General features: G+C 37.2%; 1 protein-coding gene, 1 non-coding gene and 1 pseudogene across 12 annotated transcripts in view; 2 read left to right on the forward strand and 1 right to left on the reverse strand.

Annotated features, from left to right (window-relative positions):
• Window positions 1-21,975, forward strand: part of VEZT (vezatin, adherens junctions transmembrane protein) — an 81,105-nt gene extending 59,130 nt beyond the window's left edge. For 9 of the 11 annotated variants that reach the window (XM_037733834.1, XM_017515984.2, XM_017515990.2 and 6 more), the window contains 5 exons: window positions 2,671-3,002; window positions 7,899-8,092; window positions 14,053-14,159; window positions 15,537-15,744; window positions 19,646-21,975. In XM_037733834.1, the coding sequence (XP_037589762.1) occupies window positions 2,671-3,002; window positions 7,899-8,092; window positions 14,053-14,159; window positions 15,537-15,744; window positions 19,646-20,154 (1,350 nt within the window). In that variant the 3' untranslated portion in view covers window positions 20,155-21,975. Of the gene's footprint in view, window positions 1-2,670; window positions 3,003-7,898; window positions 8,093-14,052; window positions 14,160-15,536; window positions 15,745-18,551; window positions 19,190-19,645 lie in introns of those variants that run through there. The other 2 variants (XM_037733828.1, XM_037733844.1) reach the window with 2 other exon arrangements.
• LOC108291024 lies at window positions 4,220-7,133 on the reverse strand (annotated as a pseudogene).
• LOC119469361 lies at window positions 10,639-10,746 on the forward strand. The gene has a single exon (XR_005198157.1). It is a non-coding gene; the product is annotated as a U6 spliceosomal RNA (small nuclear RNA).
• Window positions 21,976-22,552: the final 577 nt, after the last annotated feature.

Raw genomic sequence — 22,552 nt, forward strand, 5'->3', positions numbered from 1 at the left:
GGATAATGGGATGGTGATTGGATAATAAATTAGTCTTTAGAGACAGGGGCTTGCTCAGTCACACAGCTGGTGTGTACTGTGGTGCAATCATGGCTCACTGTAACCCTAAACTCCTGGGCTCAAGCAGTCCTCCCAAGAGGTCTCAAGTAGCTGAGACCTCATATAAGTGCCACCATGCCTGGCTAATTTTTAAGAAAATATTTTGTAGAGATGGGGATCTCACTGTGTTTCCCAGACTAGTCTCCCAACTCCTAGCCTCAAGCAATTCTCCCACCTTAGCCTTCTAAAGTGCTGGGATTACAGGTGGGAACCACGGGCACCTGGCCTAAATTAGTCTTTTTTAAAGTTGCAGTAAGCTGTACCAACCTGATGCTTTCAGTTATCTTGACCCAACATGCTGGAATCATCCTTGTTAGCTCCTTCTAAATACCAATCAGTCAAGAGATTGTGTTGGTTCTACTTTGACAATGTATCCAAAGTCCATCTGCTGCTCACCTTCCACCACTAACCACTGTGGTCTCATTAATGCTTACCTGGATTATGGCAGTAACTTCCTTACAGGTTTTTCCACTTCTACTCACACTTTCCTATAATCTCTCAACACAGCAGCCATTATGGGTCCCTTAATGCATAAATCAGGTTCTGTCACCATTCTGCTCAGAACCCTTCAGTTGCTCCCTGTTGCTTACCTGGCCCCAGCCATACTGACCTTCTTGCTGTTGCACAGATGTGCCCTGTGTCCTCCTACCACAGTACTTTGCACTTGACTTCCTGCTCCTTAGAACTTTCTCCCTTGATGTTGGTCTCATGGCTCACTTGCTTTAGGTGACATGTGTAGAGACCTCCCTGGCCACCCCCTTCTCCTCTCTCCTTTTCTCTTTCTCCCCCACCTCATATGTGTGTACACACACACACACACACACACACACACACACACAACTTGCTGTTCTCCTTCTTTGCTCTATTTTTCCCATCAACCAAGAGACACTATCTTTCTTTTTCTTCCTGGACCATCAATACTGGAAAAGGGAAACTCGATCTTTTACTTGTAGATTATTATTTATGCCCCTATACTTGAAAATAAGTTCCATCAAAGTGGGGACTCTTTTCATTTTTGCTCACTGCTATTTATCTGCACCTAGAACAGTGCCTGGCACATTGTGGGTGCTCAAGAAATCATTTCTGAATGAATGAATAAAGGAATAAAGAAAATCATTGTAATCATAAAATTCAATAGTTGGATTAGAAGACTTGCAAGTAAACCTGTTTGTATTCAAGAATCCCTTATGTAGCAACTAGGAACTTTGGCCTTACTCACTTAAAAAAAAATGTTAATGGTAAAACAGATTTACATGAAATTGTCTTAATTCATTATTGGCATACTTTTAAAATTTATTTAATAAAACCATCTAAATTTTGTCCGTTTTCATGGATGTGAATAATTGGAATCTAAATTAAAGTGGTTTCATCCTCTTTTTATTGCCTGCTACCTCTTGTTTCAGACTACATTGTTTTGTCATGCATTTGTTTCAGAGATACTGTCCTCATCTTGAATAGAACTATATCTGGGGAAATCCTTTGCTACCAGGATTCAGGATGTATCTCAGAACAGGCCTGTGAACATACTTAGACTGTATTAAAAAAGGACTTTATCCTAGGCAACATACTGAGACCCCATCTCTGAAACTTAAAAATTAGCTGAGTATGGAGATACATGCCTTTGGTTCCAGCTACTCAGGGGGGCTGAGGCAGGAGGATCACTCGAACCCAGGAGTTTGAGATTGCAATAAGCTATGATAGTGCCATTGCACTCTAGCCTGGGCAACAGAGCAAAACTCTATCACAAAAATAAATTAATTAATTAAAATATAGGTTTTGCAGTTTCTCATGTCAGACATTAAATTCTGGAGTATTTAACTGATTTTTTTTTTTTAGTTGGAGACTTGCTCTGTCACCCAGGCTGGAGTGCAGTAGTGCCATCTCAGCTCACTGTAATGTCTACCTCCCAAGTTCAAATGATTTTCCTGCCTCAGCCTCCCGAGTAGCTGAGACTGCAGGCACACACCACCTTGTCTGGCTACTTTTTGTATTTTTAGTAGAGACGGGGTTTCACCATGTTGGCCAGGCTGGTCTCGAACTCCTGACCTCAAGTGATCCACTTGTCTTCACCTCCCAAAGTTCTGAGATTACAGGTGTAAGCCACCACGCCTGGCCCTGGACTGATTTTTATATTAATTTCTTAGCTAATTCATAAGGCAAGGTAATAGTCTTATTTTGAAACCCAAGCTTTTGATCCATTTCTTTGGCGATTATATATATATATATATATGTATGTATATATATCTTCTCCACTATTCCAACTGTCTTCTTTTCTCCTATGTGAAATTTTTTTTTTAAATAATGAGTGAAGATTTACTTCTAATAGTGTATCTTATTCCATCAATACTTCCCATTTGGAGCAGAACTGTACTATGTTATATATTGGTATTACCTGCTATATTAGAATCATAAATTCCCACATACTATATTTGACAATCATATTCCTGGCTAATCTTAAGGTAGTTCAAGCTCAGCTATATTTATTATTAAGGATAAAGTACAAAATTTATAGTTTTTAACATTAACCAATCTTTGTTATTGATCTAGTCCTTTTTTCTTTTTTTTTTTTAGGTTTTGTTCCAACTCTGGGTGGCACAGAGTTCAGAGTTCTTCAGACGGTTAACTCTATTACTTTCTACAGTCAATTCACCTCCTGGGCCCTTACTTACTCCAGCACTCCTGCCTCATCGTATCTTATCTGATGTGACTCAAGGTCTACCTCATGCTCATTCTGCCTGTTTGGAAGAGCTTAAGCGCAGCTATGAATTCTATCGGTACTTTGAAACTCAGCACCAGTCAGTACCACAGTATTTATCCAAAAGTCAACAGAAGTCAAGAGAGTTGAATAATGTTCACACAGCAGTACGCAGCTTGCAGCTCCATCTGAAAGCATTACTGAATGAGTAAGTTTAGAAATTATACAAAGAAAGGTCTCAGTAATTAGCAACCTTCATTTGCATACCATTGTGGTGGTTGGCTTGTGTCCTAGCTAGAAAAAAGAAAGAAAATTGAGACATGATCATGAAGAGTGGTTTGTAGCTACAAATATAGCAAAACCCAATAATTTGTAAGTACTATAACTTGAGGGCATTATTTCGTTTTTACTTTTCCTTAGTTCAACAGAAAACTTGGAAAGATAGGCTAAAAGCAGGTATTATTTATACTCTTTGAGAGCTGAAATGGAGATGGTTATGAAGAATTAGTTTCTTTTAACTTTCTTAAGGTAGGGCTCTTAAACTGGAATCTGCAGTCTAATAGAAATATTCTACTAGTATTGGAACAGTGTGTTACAAGAGGCATTGTCGTATATAGTAGAAGAGTAACATATTGCTATTTTTTCTAATTATAGCAGATCTGGAAATTTTTTTGTAGCATAGGACAAGCTTTGTGGTCCCAGTTGAAGAGCAAAGTGTAGAGCATAGAGTTTATTTTGTTCATTTCCTACCTTGTATGAAATTGTTGATACCCTACCTTCATTTCTAAATTTTTATCTTCTACTTTGGTATACCTTTATCTGCTGAAAATACTATTTTCACATATTTCTACATGGAAGTTTTCAAGTTTAAAAATTGAGTCAAGGCATTTAATTGAATACAGTCATTTCTAGTGAAATTTTTCTCTAAGAGTTAAATATTCATCATGCATGACTGGATCAAATGAATGGTTGGGTTCATGTTGTGTTGGTAATCAGGAAGTTCATAGGAATTTAAAGAGCTAAGATTGTAGTTAATGTACTTGACCCTGGGATACAAGGCAAGAAGTGGAATGAGGAAGGCAGCAATTAATTCTGTAAGATAAGAATGGGTCAAAAGGACTTGACATATCAGCAAAATCAAAAGGCTAGTTTCACTAGAATGAGAGAGGATAAGAGATATGGGGATAGAAACTTAAAGTCAGAAAGACATTTTGAGAAGCTAAGTTGAAGGCCTGAGATGGTTAGCTGTAAGGCTGATATAAAGATTATGGCATAGGAAAAATAAAGAAACTATGAAGTCAGGGTATTCCAGTGGTCTATATCTGCTGTGCTAGGAGGGCAGGTAAATGCTAACCAGGCTCTTAGCCCTGCCTCCTGCAGAGAACTGGGCGATAGGCGCATCTCCACTTGAGTAGGTGGCAAAGGTTAGATTATCATCAAAGGGAAATAAGATTTCAGTGGAAAGTTGTAGGCAAAGCCAGAGTCTTCCAAGAAGTAAATTTTGGCAATAGAATCAGAAATATGCTACAAAAAAAATTCTGCATATTAGAATGCATTAGAGTGAGGGAAGATGACTCAGGGAAGAAAGAGTGCTACCCAAGGTAGACATGAACACAAAAAAGAGGAGCTTTGTACCTTGGGCAGAAATTGTGGATTATGCATGGGAAATTTTTGTCCTATTTAAAAGTGGAATATTCAATACATGCTAATGTCTCTCACCTTTCTAAGTATTTTCACTAGAAACTACACTGGTCACAAACTATCATATCCAATTTGCTCTGTGTGCTGCTACATACAACTTTTTAAAGTTTAGCTAAAGAATTGTTTTGTATTTCATATTTTAGAATGCTCCTTTTGTGTTTCACTGTTCTCCCCTTGTCCTTTTTGCTGTTCCCACTTTTGCAGGACAATATTGTCCCTTGCCTACACTAGGGCATTAATCTCTAACTGTTCTTTTCACCTCCAGGGTGTGTATGGCCAAATTAATGTTACTGAGGCATGTATTTGCTTTCTCACTTCACTGAAAATCTTGACTGGTTTTGGAGTCATAGCAGCTCAGACTAAAGTCTTTACAAAACATACTATAAAAAGGGTTTTCCGTAACCTGACTACAGTCTGTTTCTACCTTTATTTCTCATTCCTTTCCTTCAGTGCAGCCAAACTGTATAAATGCCTTTTCCCATGGTCCATTACTTTTAATAGCAAAACTGCAATTACTTGTGCACCAACCTAATAGAACAAGCTTCTAGCCAGGTACAATGGCTAACACCTGTAATCCTGACACTTTGGGAGACCGAGTCGGGCAGATCACTGGAGCCCAGGAGCTGAGACCAGCCTGGACAACATGGTGAACCATTGTCTCTACAAAAAAAATACAAAAATTAGCCGGGCGCGGTGGCTCAAGCCTGTAATCCCAGCACTTTGGGAGGCCGAGGCGGGTGGATCACGAGGTCAAGAGATCGAGACCATCCTGGTCAACATGGTGAAACCCCGTCTCTACTAAAAATACAAAAAATTAGCTGGCCATGGTGGCGCGTGCCTGTAATCCCAGCTGCTCAGGAGGCTGAGGCAGGAGAATTGCCTGAACCCAGGAGACGGAGGTTGCGGTGAGCCGAGATCACGCCATTGCACTCCAGGCTGGGTAACAAGAGCGAAACTCCATCTCAAAAAAAAAAAAAAAAAACAAAAATTAGCCAGTTGTGGTGGTGCATGCCTGTAGTCCCAGCTACTTAGGAAGCTGATGTGGGAGGATTACCTGACCCCTGGAGGCTGAGGTTGAAGTGAGCCAAAATCACACCACTGCACTCTAGCCTGGGTGACAGAGTGAGACCCTGTCTCAAAAAAAAAAAAAAACAAAAAAAAAACCTTTCTCACCTTTTGTATATAGGCTCAAATTTAATCCATCCCTCAATGCTACCTCAAAAATACCTCTTCCTTAGTTGTCCCCCATCTGTCTTTATAGTTGGTAGTAATTTTCCCTTCTTAATTCTCGTAACACTTATGCCTGTATTGAGCCCAGTTTTACATCTTACCAGCTTTGTGACTCTAGGCAAGTTTGCCCAACTCCCTGGGACTAATTCCTTATCTATAAAATGGAAACAAAGTGATAGTTCTAATTATTTATGATATTGTATTATTTTTCTTTTCTGATAAAGGAAGCAACTACAGAAAGGGTTTGTGTATTCAAAGTAGCTAGTGCTATTGGTGCAAAAAAAAAAAAAAAGAAAACAACTCTTCCAACGCTACTTTCAAAATGAAAATATCAAACTTGATTTTCATTAGAATGTAGTTATTTTGTCACACTAGTAGGTAAAAAAATCCAAGAACCCCCCCCCTTTCGTTTGAGACGGAGTCTTACACTCTCTCTGTTGCCCAGGCTGGAGTGCAGTGGTGCAATCTTGGCTCCCTGCAACCCCTGTCTCCCAGGTTCAAACAGTTCTCCCGCCTCAGCCTCCTGAGTAGCTGGGATTGCAGGCACATGCCACCACACCCAGCTAATTTTTGTAGAGACAAGATTTCACCATTTTGGCCAGGCCGGTCTCGAACTCCTGACCTCAGGTGATCCACCCGCCTCGGCCTCCCAAAGTGCTGAGATTACAGGTGTGAGCCACCACGCCCTACAACAAATTTATATATATGTATATATACACACACACACACACACACACACACACACACACATATACATGCATCTATATATGTGTATGTGTGTGTACACGCACACACAAACACACAATGTTAACAATAATTGAGCTTCATCTTCTGGACAAAAATGCCAAGTTAGTCTTTCTTCATAAAAAAAAGCAATTATAATTTGAGGACACTTCATATTTGCCTCTTTTGCCAGCACCAAGCCCACCTCATCTGAATCATCCCATTAGATGAAAGACATCAATTCTTCACTGCCATCTGTGGCACCAATTATTCTTTCAGGATCAAGACCTCTAGCAAATCCTCTTAATTTGTCAGCAGCGTCTCTTCTTTGATTTGCTGTCATCAGATTCATTGTCACATAAAGATTTTCTTTTTGTACCATCTTTACCAGCTTTTTGAGAACTAAGAAATGCTTCAATTAACTCTGAACAATCTAAATTTTCTTTAGGTTCCCAAGTATTGTCAGCATCTGTAAATCCCTTCCACTTCAGGAAATATTCCATTTTCTCATTCCCTACACGTCAGTCTAGTACATTTTCCACCACAAATTCTTCAGGCTCTAGCTCTTCAACTTTTTTACCTTTCCATTCTGTTTCTTTCCCATTTTTTGCAATGTAGTTTTATTGGAAGCCATTTTTTATTGCAGACCTGAAGAGCTATCATTCCCTGCATCCAAGCTGCTCCAGGTCGTGGGTCTGTGGTGTCTCCAGTCTTCAGTGTCACCAGCTCGAGCCACACCCAAGGGGGGAGGGCGCCAAGAAGTTGTACTCTAGGCTGTTGTTGGCAGGCTTAGTAGGGGGTGGGTGGAGTAGGGAGTGGGGGTCGGTATATTTTATTTACATATATGTGTAATATCACTTGTTATTTCTTATAACTAGAAGATGGACTTAATTTATTTTTAAGCTCAAAATGCCTAGTATATATGCAAGAAATATTTGTTGAATAAATATATCATACTCTTATAAGCTTTTTTAAAAATTGTGGTAAAGTATATATAACAAAATTTATCATTTAATCATTTTTAAATGTACAGTTCAGTGGCATTAAGTATATACACATTGTTGTGCAGCCATTACCACTGTCTAACTCTAGAACATTTTTCATCTTATAAGCTTTTATTTTTTAATTGAGATAGGGTTTCACTCTGTCCCCCAAGCTGGAGTGCAGTGGTGCTACCACAGCTCACTGCAACCCCCACCTCCTAGGCTCAATCAATCCTCCCACCTCAGCCTCAGGCACATGCTACCACGCCTGGCTAATTTTCTGTATTTTTGGTGGAGACAGGATTCCACCATGTTGCCCAAGCTGGTTTTGAACTCCTGAGCTGAAGCCATCCACCTTGGCCTTCCAAAGTGCTAGGATTTAAACGTATTTTAAAATAAGCCTTATAAATTGTAAAGTTTTTATTTCAAATTATAGAAATCTGTTTCTGTTTTTCTTTGTGACTCAGGGTAATAATTCTTGAAGATGAACTTGAAAAGCTTGTTTGTACTAAAGAAACGCAGGAACTAGTGTCAGAAGCTTATCACATCCTAGAACAGAAATTAAAGTCGATTCAGCCCCATGTTCAAGCAAGCAACAATTGCTGGGAAGAGGCCATTTCTCAGGTCGACAAACTACTACGAAGAAATACAGATAAAAAAGGTACCTGTGAGAGATTTCTTTGGCATATGCTTATCAGACATACTTATTCCACTCTGGTAGGATTTTATTAGGCGGATTTCTTGTCTTCATGATGAAATTAGCTTCAAAATTTCTTAGTTTACTTTTTTTTATGTTGAATTTATACGTACAAAGTGACACTGAATACAATTATTAGCTCTCATTTTGTAAATAAAAAATGAATATGATTTGAAAGTTCAGTGAATCATATTCTTTTTTAAAAAAGCAGAAATGAGAGAATAAATTTTCATAGTATTTTTCTATTGTTAGACCTAAAAACTCTTTTTCAGTTAGCATAATAAAAGAATGAGTTTGATAGTCTGGGGCTAGAAACGAGTTTTTGTTTTAAAATAAAATACTTACTTCAGTCATTCAAAAATAATATACAAATGATATAATTAGTGACACTACATATTTAGTACTAAAATCTAAATACATTGTGTCATTATTTAATGACAATGTATCAGATTGCTTTGTGCTACTAGTAAAAAAAATAGTCTTGAGATTTTCCATCAAACTGCTTTTATTGACTCAGATTTTATGCTTGTTTTTACCTCACTGATTTCATTTTTCGTGTTGTGCATATCAAGTTTTGAAAATTGTGCTGCAAAACAGAACCATATTTATCTCTTGGATCTTTATTATGATGTTACTCAGACTTAGGCATAGAATTTGCATTGCTGCTAAAGATAATTAATGCTTTACCATCCTGGTTTTTTTTGTTGTTGTTGTTTACAGCTAAATTTGCAATAATTTCTTTGAACAAATCCTTAGATAGTAAAAGTATTCACTTTCTCCAAAGGAAATATTAACATGTGAATTACTGATATACTACCTGTAGGTTTTCTTAATATCCCAAATGTAAACTGTAAATAATTTTTTCTCGAAAGGATAAATCTACCAAGAAATTCTAATATTTGCAAATACTTATGCACATTAAACTTTCTGATATGACATCTAGAGCTTTTGTGTACATTTTCTACAAATAGAAATACTCAGAAGACCTTTGGTTGTTAAAAGATGTATCCTGGCGAGGCCCAGTGACAGGAGTAGCTGAGTGCTCAGCTACTCAGGAGACTGAGTCAGGAGGATTGCCTAAGCCCAAGAGTTTGAGGCTGCAGTGAGCTATGATCAGGCCACTGCTGCACTCTAGCCTAGGCAACAGAGTGAGACACTGTCTCTCAAAAAAAAAAAAAAAAAAAATGCATCCCATTCACCCCTTCTTTACCACACTCTGAGATGTTGAATCTTAGTCTATCACTTATCCAGTATTGTGAACCATTACTCTGAAAACTGTCTCCACCTCATTGGGTAGGTAATTAAGATAAGCTATTTTCTTTTTTTTTTTTTTTTAATTGCATTTTAGGTTTTGGGGTACATGTGAAGAACATGCAAGATTTTTGCATAGGTACACATGTGGAAGATAAGCTATTTTCTAATTCTTTTCTGTATGTGTAGCTTTTGCTCATAGATAATAATGATTAAGACAAATAGTTCACAAACTTTTCTCACTAAAACATTCACAGTGGCTATGACTACACAGGTTTAAATAAAAAGTGTTCATTTGAATATTTTAAGAAGCAGGTACTTTGTTTAGCCATTATCTTTTTTAAAAAAGGTCTTATTTTGAAATCATTTCAAACTTACAGAAAAGTTACAATAGTTGAAAGTATCCTTCATCCATATTCCCTAATTGTTGACATTCTGCCACAGTTCCCTTTTCTATGTATGTGTCTGTATGTGTGTATAATTTTTTGATGGTGATGTTACTTGAGAGTAAGTTGTAGACTTGAAGCCCCATTACCAGTAACTATTTCTGTATGCATTTTTGTAAAACAGGAACATTCTTCTATATACCCACAGTATACCATCAAAATCAGAAAATGAACACCATCCACAGTATTGTCATTTTATCCACAGAACCCATTCAAATTTCCCTAATTGTCCCAATATTTTTAATATGTCTAGACCTAGACTATGCATGATATTCAGTTGTCATGCTCTTTATTCTCCTTTGCCTTATAGTCTTTCATGATAAATATTTTGTAAAGAAGTACTCTGAGGTTCTATAAATATGCTTTCTTCATCAAAATTTTAACCACTATGAATACATATACCATATGACCCAGTAGTGTAATTCCTATGTATTTTAACCAAGAAATGTAAAAATTTAGTGTTCACACAAAAGCCTATACATCAATATTTTGTTCATAAACTAAAACTAGAAGCAGCTAGACTTTGGGATGTGACTAAACTGTTACATCCATCCATACAATGAAATACTACTCAGCAACAAAAGAAAGTGAACTACCATTGCATCCAAAACAATGAATGAATCTCTGATACATTATGCCAAGTGAAAGACGTTAGATTCAAACCACTACGTACTATGTTATTCCACTTATGAGGCACGCTGAAGTTGGCAAAGGAACAGAAAACAGATGAGTAGTTGCAAGAATTGGAGATGGAGGGAGGAATGGCTTGTAAAACCTTTTAATGGAGAATGGCATTTAGAAATCAAGATTAGGGTGCTTGGCTTTGGCAGCACATGTATTAAAATTAGAATGATACAGAGAAAATTAACATGCCCTTTGTATAAGGATGACATGCAAATTCATGAATCATTCCATATTTTATATATAATTTTTTTGGGGGGGGGACAGAGCGTCACTCTGTCGTCAGGCTGGAATGTAGTAAGTAGTACAATCTCGGCTCACTGCAAACTCTGCCTCCCGGGTTCAAACGAATTCTCCTGCCTCAGCCTCCCAAGTAGCTGGGACTACAGGCGAGCACCACCATGCCCCACTAATTTTTGTATTTTTAATAGAGATGGGATTTCACCATGTTGGCTAGGTCGGTCTCAATCTCTTGACTTCATGATCCGTCCACCTTGGCCTCCCAAAGTCCTGGGATTATAGGCGTGAGCCACCGTACTCGGCTTATATAGATTTTATATAAGTATATATGTATGTACACACACATACATATATATACACATATATATCTATATATATATATATTGTCGTAAGCTTAGGAAATCATTGAGAATAATTTGGCATTACTTGAGATTGCCATAGAAAAGAATCTCCAGTTAATAAGTTTTCCATTATTAAAAATATCACAGGCCAGGTACAGTGGTTCATGCCTATAATCTCAGCACTTTGAGAGGCCAAGGAGGGAGGATCGCTTGAGTCCAGGAGTTTGAGACCAGCCTGGGCAACATGGCAAAACAGCCATCTGTACAAAAAAAAAATTAACTGAGCACACTGGCTTATGTCTGTAGCCCCAGCTACTCAGGAGGCTGAGATGGAAGGATTGTTTGAGCCCAGGAGGTCGAGTCTGCAGTGAGCCATGCTTGCACAACTGCACTCCAGCCTGGGTGACACAGTGAGACCCTGTCTCAAAAATATATGTGTGTGCACATGTGTATGTGTGTGTGTCATGTTATTTTAAAACTCTTTACATTTATTACCTCTAGGGCCTTGTTACCCAGAGTGGTCCCCAGACTAGCATATAAGCATCACATGAGAGCTTGTTACAAATGGACCCCTGACTTTATATCTACCTGTATTTTAATAAGATATGGTCATTTGTATCCATGTTAAAGTTTGAGAAATTTTAGAAACATTGCCCCAGGGCAAGGGTCTGCAATTTTTTTTTTTTCCTAAAGATTTTCCGCTTTGCAGGCTGTATGGTGTCTGTTAAAACTACTTTACTATGCTGTTATAGTATGAAAGCACTCATAGACTATACTTAAATGAGTGTGGCTGTGTTCTAGCATAAAATTTATTTACAAGAACAGGCAGTGGGGCAGATTTGGCAGGTCCCTGCTTTCAGAAAGAAGGGATAAGGTCATCAGGGAGCTTTTTTCACTTTATAACCTGTGCTCTTTGTAAAAACTATTACTGGAAGCATGTAGTTAAAAATCTGGTGGGTTTTTAAAAACTTTTTCGGCTTTTTTTTTTTTTTTTTTTTTTTTTTTTTTTTTTTTTTGAGAAAGAGTTTCTCTGTGTTGCACAGGCGGAGTGTGGAGATTGCATTGGCGCGATTTCAGCTTACTGCAAGCTCCCCCTTCTGGGTTTAAATGATCCTCCTGCCTCAGCCTCTCCAATAGCTGGAATTACAGCTGTACACCACCACGCCCAGCTAGTTTTTGTGTTTTTTGGTAGAGACAGGTTTCCGCCATGTTGGCCAGGCTGGTCTCCAACTCCTAACCTCAAGTGATCAGCCCATCTTAGCCTCCCAAAGTGCTGGGATTACAGGCTTGAGCCACCACACCTGGCCTCTCGTTAGATTTTTGTTAAATGAGTTACATGCTGGAGCTGGCTCTCCAGAGATTGTTAAATATTCAGAAATTTGTGAGTCAGTTTAACATCACTGGTAGCTTAGAATTGATCACAGTGGGTGTATTTACACCATGGGAACTGGAAATCAGGAAGTGCTGCAAATTGGTGTTTTGTTTTGTTTGAGAGCTGGATTTTCAGCACTCTGGTTAATGTACCTGTTTACTGTTATTAACAGTAGTCTAATGGATTTTTCTTTTCATTCAAAGAGCTCAATGTATAGTGTCAGCATTGATGTAATGAAATCTGTGTTCTTCTAGTTAAGCAGTAATTGCAGTTTTTGAGCATGTAATCTGTAGCAGGCATTGTTTAAGCATTTTTTATGTATTTTTTAATCTTACAAAAGAGTACTATTATTTTCACCACTGTTCTACAGATAACTATAATTTAAGCTAGAAAGCAGCAGGGGCTAGGATTTAAACCAGTTGTGACTGGTTTAAACTGTAAAACTCTTAGCCACCATACTAGTCTGTCTATTGTTAGTGCTTTCTATTAATTTATTCATCATTCTGACATCTTGCCTACAAACTGACCAGTCATCTTTTTATAACATTTCCCAAATATTTCTTCTTTTTTTTCCCCCACCATTTAACTATTGTTACTTTTGAAAAGTAAAAATCAGGAAGTTTAAAGCATACTTCTTTTTTTTTCAAGTAGAAAGATAATGATGAATGGTTGCCAGCTGGATATGAGACTAACTAACCCTGTCATTAAATACCAAACACAAATTTTAAGAATTAATCAAAGTTAAACTCACTAGGGTGGCCTTTTAAAGATGTTTACTTGTGAACTCATTTCCAATTCCAACTTCTGAAAGTTAAAATAGCCTCAGGGTAAGATTGAAGTTTGTATTTTGTGAAGAAGAGTGATGGTCTGTCTTAAGACTGTTCCTATGCTATGAATGATAATATTTTGTTTGACAAGTATTTATAGAGTACCTAGTGTGTACCAGATACTGTAGTACCTTGGTCTTAAGACTGTTCCTAGGCTATGAATGATAATATTTTGTTCAACAAGTATTTATAGAGTACCTGGTGTATACCAGATACTGTGGTCAGGTGAAGAGAGAAGAAGGCCAGGTTCTCTCTCCTCCAAGAGTTTAAAAACTTTAAGTTGTAAATCTAATTTATTGTTGTTCATTTTAGTATCTTTAATTTTTTTTATAAATAAAAAGTTATTAGAACAAGTTGGACTATGAAATTGACAAAGTGTTGGTACCAAGGATTTTTCTGGTTGGGGGAGACAGGGTCTAGCTCTGTTGCCCAGGCTGGAGTGCAGTGGCATGATCACGGCTCACTGTAGCCTTGTCCTCTCCAGCTCAAGCAGTCCTCCCATCTCAGCCTCCCAAATAGCTGGGACTACAGGCGTGCACCATTATGCCCAGCTAATTTCTTTTTTAGTTTTTGGGTCTGTCTTGGTTTCCAGGCTGGTCTTGAACTCCTGGGCTCAAGCAATCCTCCCGCCTCAGCCTTCTGAAGTGCTGGGATTAGAGGTGTGAGCAACCACACCTGGCCCCAAAGATATTTTTAATTAGATGTTCACTCGTGTCTGTGTGGCCTGTTTCTTATCTTTATTCCCACCTGCTCCCCCTTTTTTAAGGCAAGCCTGAAATAGTGTGTGAAAACCCACATTGTTCAGTAGTACCTTTGATGCAACCTACTCCTACTCTACACATTGCAGACAAAGATCCAATCCCTGAGGAGCAGGTAAGGGTGAAAATTACTGTTTTGTCCCTCGTTGGATTTCTGTTTCTAATGAGCTTCAAAATATAATGTGTTGAATTTATATCAGACCATTAGTTTTTAGTGCTTAACTCTGAATTCATTGAATCCGACAGCAGACTTTTATTATTTATTATATCTAATGTTATTATTTGTTATTTATATCTAATTGTCCATATCTGAGTGACTTTTAAAAGTTATTGAACACATTGAAAATTAGTACACTGGCAAAGCTACTTTTTGGGATGCTGGAGATGTTTTTATCTTGATCTGAGTAGTAATTACCAATATGTGTGCATATGTAAAAATCCTGTGTACTTGACTGCATATACTATGATATACCTCACTTTTAAAAACAATTTTTAATGATCACATTAGATATTAACAAAGATAACTTTTGTTCATTCTAAGGAAAACCTCTTTTCCTTAGGTCATTATTTATTCAGTATTTTTTTTTTCGTGTATATTGCATAACAAGTTACTATTCAGTATTCTTAATTGCAAGTCGAAACCAACCCTAGTTAGTTTAACAGACAGATACTTTGTTTAAACTTTTAGGTAACTTACAGAGTATTTCAGAGGGCCAGATAAGCAGGCTTTAATGAGGCTAGGGTAAACAGCCAAATTACTCAAAAGAACTGTTGCAATGGAGTTATCATTGCTAAATTAATAGGTGGAGACATTGCCTTTTGCTCCATTAATGCTGAGTAGTAAAAATTACCTCCAGAAGTGCTACCTGAAGAAACGTATCTGCCAACATCCTGCCAGAATGGATTTTTCAAGGTGCCTGCTTTTTGTATCACAAACTTCTAAATCCAGTGTGATGCAGGCACGTCTGATTAGAGGATCTCAGGTCATTTACCTGCGCCTATACTGTAAGAGAGGCTGGGTAAGCAAGTATCCTACCCTCTGTCTTAGAGATAGGGAGAACCATAAGGTGGGGTATTCCCTAATCCTAGGAAGAGTGTTCATACTTTCTGGGAAATCAGAAAGAACCACAAGAAAACAAACATGCCTGACCACCTCCCCAGACTGCCAGACCTTCTACTTTTGATTGGTTTTGATATAGCTAATGGCTGTAACACTCAGTAAGTGTATAATATGGCATCAAATTAGAAAAATAACTATTGAAGTTGTTAAACTTTTTTATCCACAATGCTTTTCTGTTAGGTTTTTTGTTTTTAAGATTTCATTTTATCTGTAGGTATGTTTGCTTTTTTTTTCCTATCTCTGCTTTAATGACCTATGCCAAATGCAAGTCCTTTTTTTTAAATCTCAGAGATAAGTAAGTGCAAGTAAATGAATGCTTACTAGAAAACTGTCTGCTTCAAGTAAAGTGCTTTTTCTTATATTCATTTTCAGGAATTAGAAGCTTATGTAGATGATATAGATATTGATAGTGATTTCAGAAAGGATGACTTTTATTGCTTGTCTCAAGAAGACAAAGAGAGACAGAAACGTGAGCATGAAGAATCCAAGAGGGTGCTCCAAGAATTAAAATCTGTGCTGGGATTTAAAGCTTCAGAGGCAGAAAGGCAGAAGTGGAAGCAACTTTTGTTTAGTGATCATGGTAAGCATTGACTTTAGAGTAACAGGTTATTTCAATGTAGGGGAGTCTTTTTTTTCTTGAACTATGAATGTTATTTTAGCTGAAGAATTCTTAGGTAATTCTTGGGGTTTTATAAGGGTCCACCAGTATGCATAGCACTTTTTCTTCTAGATGTGAAGTCAATTTGATTAATGAGAGGTTAGGAACGTAACAGCATTGGAAATATGAAGTCACACTTTTTTTTCTCAGTTATATAATTTTTTGTTTTAAAATGGGCAGTGACTTGAATAATTTGGGATATTTTAAATGTTATTTTCAAATTTAGTGAATTTGAGATTCTCAACTCTGTTCTCCATATGTTAAAATATTAAAAAATACCTTAGTGAAGCACAAAATTAATAACCATGTTCACTGTTGAAAAACATGGCTGAGGCGCAGTGGCACACGCCTGTAATACCAGCACTTTGAGAAGCTGAGGCGGGTGGATCACTTGAGGTCAGTAGTTCACTAGCCTGGCCAACATGGTGAAACCTTGTCTCCACTAAAAATACAAAAATTAGCCAAGCATGGTGGCATGCACCTGTAGTCCCAGCTACTTGGGAGGCTGAGGCAGGAGAATCACTTGAACCCGGGAGGTAGAGGTCGCAGTGAGTTGAGATCACATCACCACTGCACTCTAGCCTGGGCAACAGAGTGAGACTCCATCTGAAAAAAAAAAAAAAATTAAAACATAGACAAGTGAACCACATCATTAGCGTTATTTAAGTGGTCTGAGCACTTTAGGATGGGAGGGGACGGGGGTGGCTGTGGGCATACTCCCCATGCTCTGATTTTAGCAAAGTAGGATAGCTGGTGATACAAAAGCCTTACATTCCTTTCTGTTTCTCACCCTTCTTTTCTTAAGTCAAACTCCATGGGAGACAGGGGAAGGAATCAGGGGAAGCTTAATAGTTGACAATATCAACCTAGCTAATTCTTAATAGCATTAATGCCTGTGGATTTCTAAGTAGGTAGAGTGTGACTTCCCATTTTAGAGTATCTGCGTGGACCCTCAAAATCAACCACTTTCCTTTTCCCTCCTCACTAGAAGTACATAGATTACCTATACTTCTGGAAAGTTCCTCCAGTTCTCTTTTTTTTTTTTTCTCTCAGGAGCCCTACGTTCTCCCCTGTCCAGATATACATATCTTAGTTTTATCATTCCTCTTTCTTCCTGTTGGCCCCCTTTATAGCCCAGGTCCTCATTAGATTATGCACGTACATTAAAATAGCCACTTAGCTGACTTTCATTTTCAGTACCTTTTTCTTCTAAGCTATCTTGCAAACTCTTCCCAGATTTTTCTCCAACACTGCATTGATGATGGCTCTCTATCTTAAAACCCTTTCTTATTGTGTTAAATCTAAACTCCTTTTCCTGTTTTCAAGTTTCTTCATCATAAGAATCCATCTATCCAAGTATATTTTCTACTATTTTTACTATAATATCTTCTTCTACTTATGTTTATACAATTAAACTACAGTTCACAAACTTATTATTTTTATGCATGAAAAAAATTCATGCTGGCCAAGCGTGGTAGCTCACGCCTATAATCTCAACACTTTAGGAGGCTGAGGCAGGTCAATCACTTGAGGTCAGAAGTTTGAGACCAGTCTAGCCAGCACGGCGAAACCCTGTCTCTATTAAAAATACAAAAATTAGCTGGGCGTGGTGGTGCACACCTGTAATCCCAGCTACTTAGGAGGCTAAGGCAGGAGAATCACTTGAACCCGGGAGGCGGAGGCTGTAGTGAGCCGAGATCACGCCACTATACTCCAGCCGGTGCGACAGAGTAAGACACTGTCTCAAAAAAAAAAAAAAAAAAAAAAATTCATGCTTACCTCTTTACCAAGAATTCTGCCTTCTCCACCAAGATTGTCTACTAGTTTCTCCTCCTCCATGAATCATTCTCTGAGTTCTCCAGCTCTGCCACCTCTCCTACCACTATAGTCCTTCACACTAGAGGGCCATTGTGATGGAATATGAAAAAAGTCTTGAGCAGCAAAGCATATAGCAGAGAAGGGAAATGATTAACAGATTGCTTTCCTGCATTCTGTTCATTCATATACTAGGCCTACATACGTCAGAGATTAATTTTAGGCACTAGTTAATCAGAGATACATTTTAGGCACTGCTGTTTTCTATATGTTCAAGGTTTGGTTTTGTTTTGTTTTTTATCTCTGTAATGAAATTACAGTTTTCTTGAATAGGGGCCCTATTATCCCGCAGCATTCATTCAGCAAATTATTCATTCAACAAGTAGCTACCGAATACTTGTTATATGTCAGGCACTGTTTACTGCTGTATCCCTAGCATATAGATCAAGAGACAAAATGTAAAGCCTCCTACCTGCCTCGAGGCTTACATTCTAACACACTTGTCAATTGATCCTCTCATTACACAGATTATATCCCCCCATTTCTTTAGTAATAATTGTGAGTATTAATTAACTTCTAATATATGTTGCATTCTTTAAGAGCTAACGGATTTATAAACTAAGAATGTACATAGACTGAAAATAGCATTGTATATAAACATATCCTTTTTTATTGTTTAGTGTTTTCTTCATATAGCTTTAAAATTATGCTATTGACATTATGGGCAAAGATTTATCAATGAGAGAAATGTGTGTCTTTTTCAGGTATGTGCTTTTGATATAGTTTACACTGGAAAGGGTGATAATGCTGTTTTAGTTTGTGAAAATAAGTAAAAAGCTGCTGATGCCATAGAATGCTTGTCCCATGAAAAATTTCAGTACATCTTCCAGAGTTGTTTTCATCTCTGCCTACAGGGGTAAAGCCCGAATGGAATTAGAGGGGGAAAGTCTGCACTGGAACCTGCTGTGGCCATTTTTTTTTTTTTCTGTTGCTGCTGCTTCTCTAGTGGAGTTACTGCAGCTTAGGGATGGTTCTTGGAAGTGGACACGTTTTACAAAAACATTTTTTTAAATACATGCCAGCTCTTCAAGAAACACTTTTTTTCCTTCCGTCATGCTTCATACTAGATTGTATTGTACTAACCCCTCATGCTGGGATGAGCGACTGCCTAGCAAGCAACCCACTGCCTACTAACATCAAGAGGGGCTAAATAAAACTGCATTTTCCTTGCAAGGACAACTTCTACCGTATGAATATATATTATATTTATGTATTATATTTTGTACAATAGTTGATCTTGAATGCAGACTTTATTTCGTTTGTATTTTTCTGTGGTACTACAAAATGTGTAGAAGTTAAGGCTTTACTTTCATTAGGGTCTTGTTAGGTGGTTGGCAAGTAAGTTAAATTGTATGTTGCATTTTTCCCATGCTGTTTTAACTTGTAAATATATATGTATACATGTTGAAGATATTATTATCTAGATTGCTTTCGGCCTTTTATCTGACATATTATCAGTCAAAACCATGCTGCTCATTCCTTAATACAGTAGTTCTCAAACTTCAATGTTGAGAATAGTTCTCAAACTTTAGTGTTTATCAGAACCAAGATGAGGACTTGTAAAACGTAGCTGGTCCCTACTCCCAGAGTTTCCAATTCAGGAGGTCTGGGATCAGGCCCAAGAATTTGTATTTTTAAGAAATTCCTAGGTGATAACTGATAATGTTTGTTCAGTGACCATACTTTGAGAACCACTGCTTTGATATTTTAAATAAGATAATATGTGAGGTGTCTTAAAAACCTTTATCAAATCCCCATTTCAGTTCATTTCTTAGGCATTTTCTCAAGTTTCCTGGATTTATAAATTTTTATTGATTTTCCTAGAAAGTTTTATTTAGCTTTTATTTATTTATTGTTCTTTTTAAGAAAAAAACAGAGTTTGAATTAAAAGTTTAAATCATTGCTAGGTCCTTAGTTATTTTCTTTTTCTTTTTTTTTTTATTTGAAGCTGTGTTGAAATCCTTGTCTCCTGTAGACCCAGTGGAACCCATAAGTAATTCAGAACCATCAATGAATTCAGATATGGGAAAAGTCAGTAAAAATGATACTGAAGAGGAAAATAGTAAATCCACCACAACAGACAATGAAATAAGTAGGACTGAATACTTATGTGAAAACCTTTTAGAAGGTAAAAATAAAGATAATTCTGCAAATGAAGTCTTCCCCCAAGGAGCAGAAGAAATAATGTGTTACCAATGTGAGAGCGAAGATGAACCAGAAGCAGATGGAAGTGGTCTGGCCGCTACCCCTCCAACTCCCAGGGACTCATTACAGCCCTCCATTAAACAGAGGCTGGCACGGCTACAACTGTCCCCGGATTTTACCTTCACTGCTGGCCTTGCTGCAGAAGTGGCTGCTAGATCTCTCTCCTTTACCACCATGCAGGAACAGACTTTTGGCGATGAGGAGGAAGAACAAATAATAGAAGAAAATAAAAATGAGACAGAAGAAAAGTAAGAACCAAGATTTACATGAAGTGATTTTAGATTGTTCCTTTTACAAAAGTGTTTAACGTCGAGACTGGAAAGGGAATATGAGTGTATACTGTATATAAAGCTAAGATGTGGATTTACAGAAAGTACCCTGGTTTGAATAACTGATCTGAAATTAGTAGTTACCTGTAAATGGCAGGTCTTTTAGGAAAATAAGAGAAAGGTAAGGGCTCTTTTGAATAAACTGCTGTTTTATTTGTGGCACAACTGATCAATATTGGAAATTCTTTAAGTATTTTTAATAAGAAATGAATTATCATTTCTTGCCAGAATTTGCTACCATAAGGTGATTGGGAAAATTCTGTTGCAAGAACATTGACATTTAGTATGACTCCTTTTTACTGTATTCTTGCAGTTAATAACTGCAGCTATTATGTTAATAACGAGTTCTTTGTATTTTATTTTTGTTTATACCAGTCTTAAAACAAAGATCCACGTTCTGAATAAAAAAAAAAAAAATTCATACAATTGATGTGTGCTGGGGTTTGGTACTAAAAGTAGTTTCAAAAGTGCGTGGGTTATATGACATTGCTTATGTTTCCTTATTCATGTATTTAGTAGTGAATTTTAAGATGTCCTAGTGATCTTTAAAAGAAAAACATTGTACCATTTTTAGAAGTACACTTTCATCTTTCTTTTTATAATTGAAACTGATGATGTCAAAGTGGGATTCCTGTAGTCCAAGCTCCCATCCCCAATTTAGCAAGCAGAAAAAAGTTCCTTGTATCACTTTACCTTGGATAATTGGGTGCCGTTAACACAAACAGGTCACAATGCTGCTGTTTTCTAGCCCTGTCCACCTTAATGAGATTCAGGAACCATCCCATCAGCCTCCTGGAAAGCATCCTTGTCTCCTTAGTATTTCATTTACAAACTACCTCTTAACAGAGACTGCTTTTCAAATTGGCCAATCTGTTTTGTGTTGTGATTGCATTTTCAAAGAGTAATTATTTTCAGCGTATACAGTTTTGAAACCTGTAGCTCCTATGCAATAACATAGTTTTATAGACATTATTTGGGGGAAATGTAGGAATAACTCAATTTATGTTGCTGTCCTAGAAAGGAAATTGCATGGTGAGTCTAGATTGTAAAGGAACACATTCAAATTCCTGTAACTTACCACTTTTAGTGAGTAAATTTACTTATAACGAAGGGGATTTTTTTATTTCAGTAATCTAAGGAAATCTTCTTTTTAACCTGAGGAAAAAATTTGGTTCTACTTTATATAGATAGTAGAGAATATTGTACTATAAGTGATTTTGCCTTTTGCCAAAATCCTGGAACTTACCTATAATTAACCGTTTAGGAGCAACACCTTAGGTTGGGTCTTGCTTTACTACTTAGAAATAGCTAAATTTCAGTTTTAAAAATCTTTATGTGTTATAATTGTTATATTCTTCAATAATACTTAGGGTTTACTTTCTTATTTAAATTGCTAATTTAGTTTGCCGACTTCATTTTTATTTGGATTTAGAAGAAGCAATTATGGAAAAACTTGGTAATCTCTCTCCTATAACCTTACACAGGAAGAATTAGAGTTTAATAATTTTTAATTCTTTTATTGTATGTTATTTTTATTACACCAATTTAGGGGAAATACCTTCATAAAATTGTATCAGTTTTATTCAGTGCTCTCTAAGGTGATACTTTTTAATTTGGAAAGACTAATTAATTTTAATCAAGAATTTTCAGTCTTTCATTCTGATCTGTTTCATTCACTACTTGTTACATAATCCAGTAAAAACTCTACTTGTTGAAATTACAACATAAAGATCTTGTAGCTTTATTTGAATATTTGTTCTTTTGTGTAGTTTTCATCTTTTAAAGTATTTAAAATATTTTGAAGATAAAGTATTATCTTTTCTGCAGAAATTCCCTGACTTATTTTCTCTTATAATATTTGAAGTCAGTGTTTCTTAGTTATATTAGTGGGTTGTATTATATATCAGAATAATAAGTCTTATTCTTTAAATGCAAATTTTAGACCATACTCTCAGTGATTCTTAGTTGGTCATTTTGGAATGAGCTATAGGTAATGTTTATGCCTAGTAAATTCTAGGAACCTCTCTCTAGGACTTTGCTCTTCTTGCTGTGAATACCATAGGAAATACTAAAAAACAGGCCAATGTGAGGCCGGGCGCGGTGGCTCACGCCTGTAATCCCAGCACTTTGGGAGGCCGAGGCGGGTGGATCACGAGGTGAAGAGATCAAGACCATCCTGGTCAACATGGTGAAACCCCGTCTCTACTAAAAATACAAAAAACATTAGCTGGGCATGGTGGCACGTGCCTGTAATCCCAGCTACTCAGGAGGTTGAGGCAGGAGAATTGCCTGAACCCAGGAGGCGGAGGTTGCGGTGAGCC

This window comes from Cebus imitator, unplaced genomic scaffold (genome assembly GCF_001604975.1).
Source record: "Cebus imitator isolate Cc_AM_T3 unplaced genomic scaffold, Cebus_imitator-1.0 Scaffold18, whole genome shotgun sequence".
Taxonomy (NCBI): Eukaryota; Metazoa; Chordata; class Mammalia; order Primates; family Cebidae; genus Cebus; species Cebus imitator.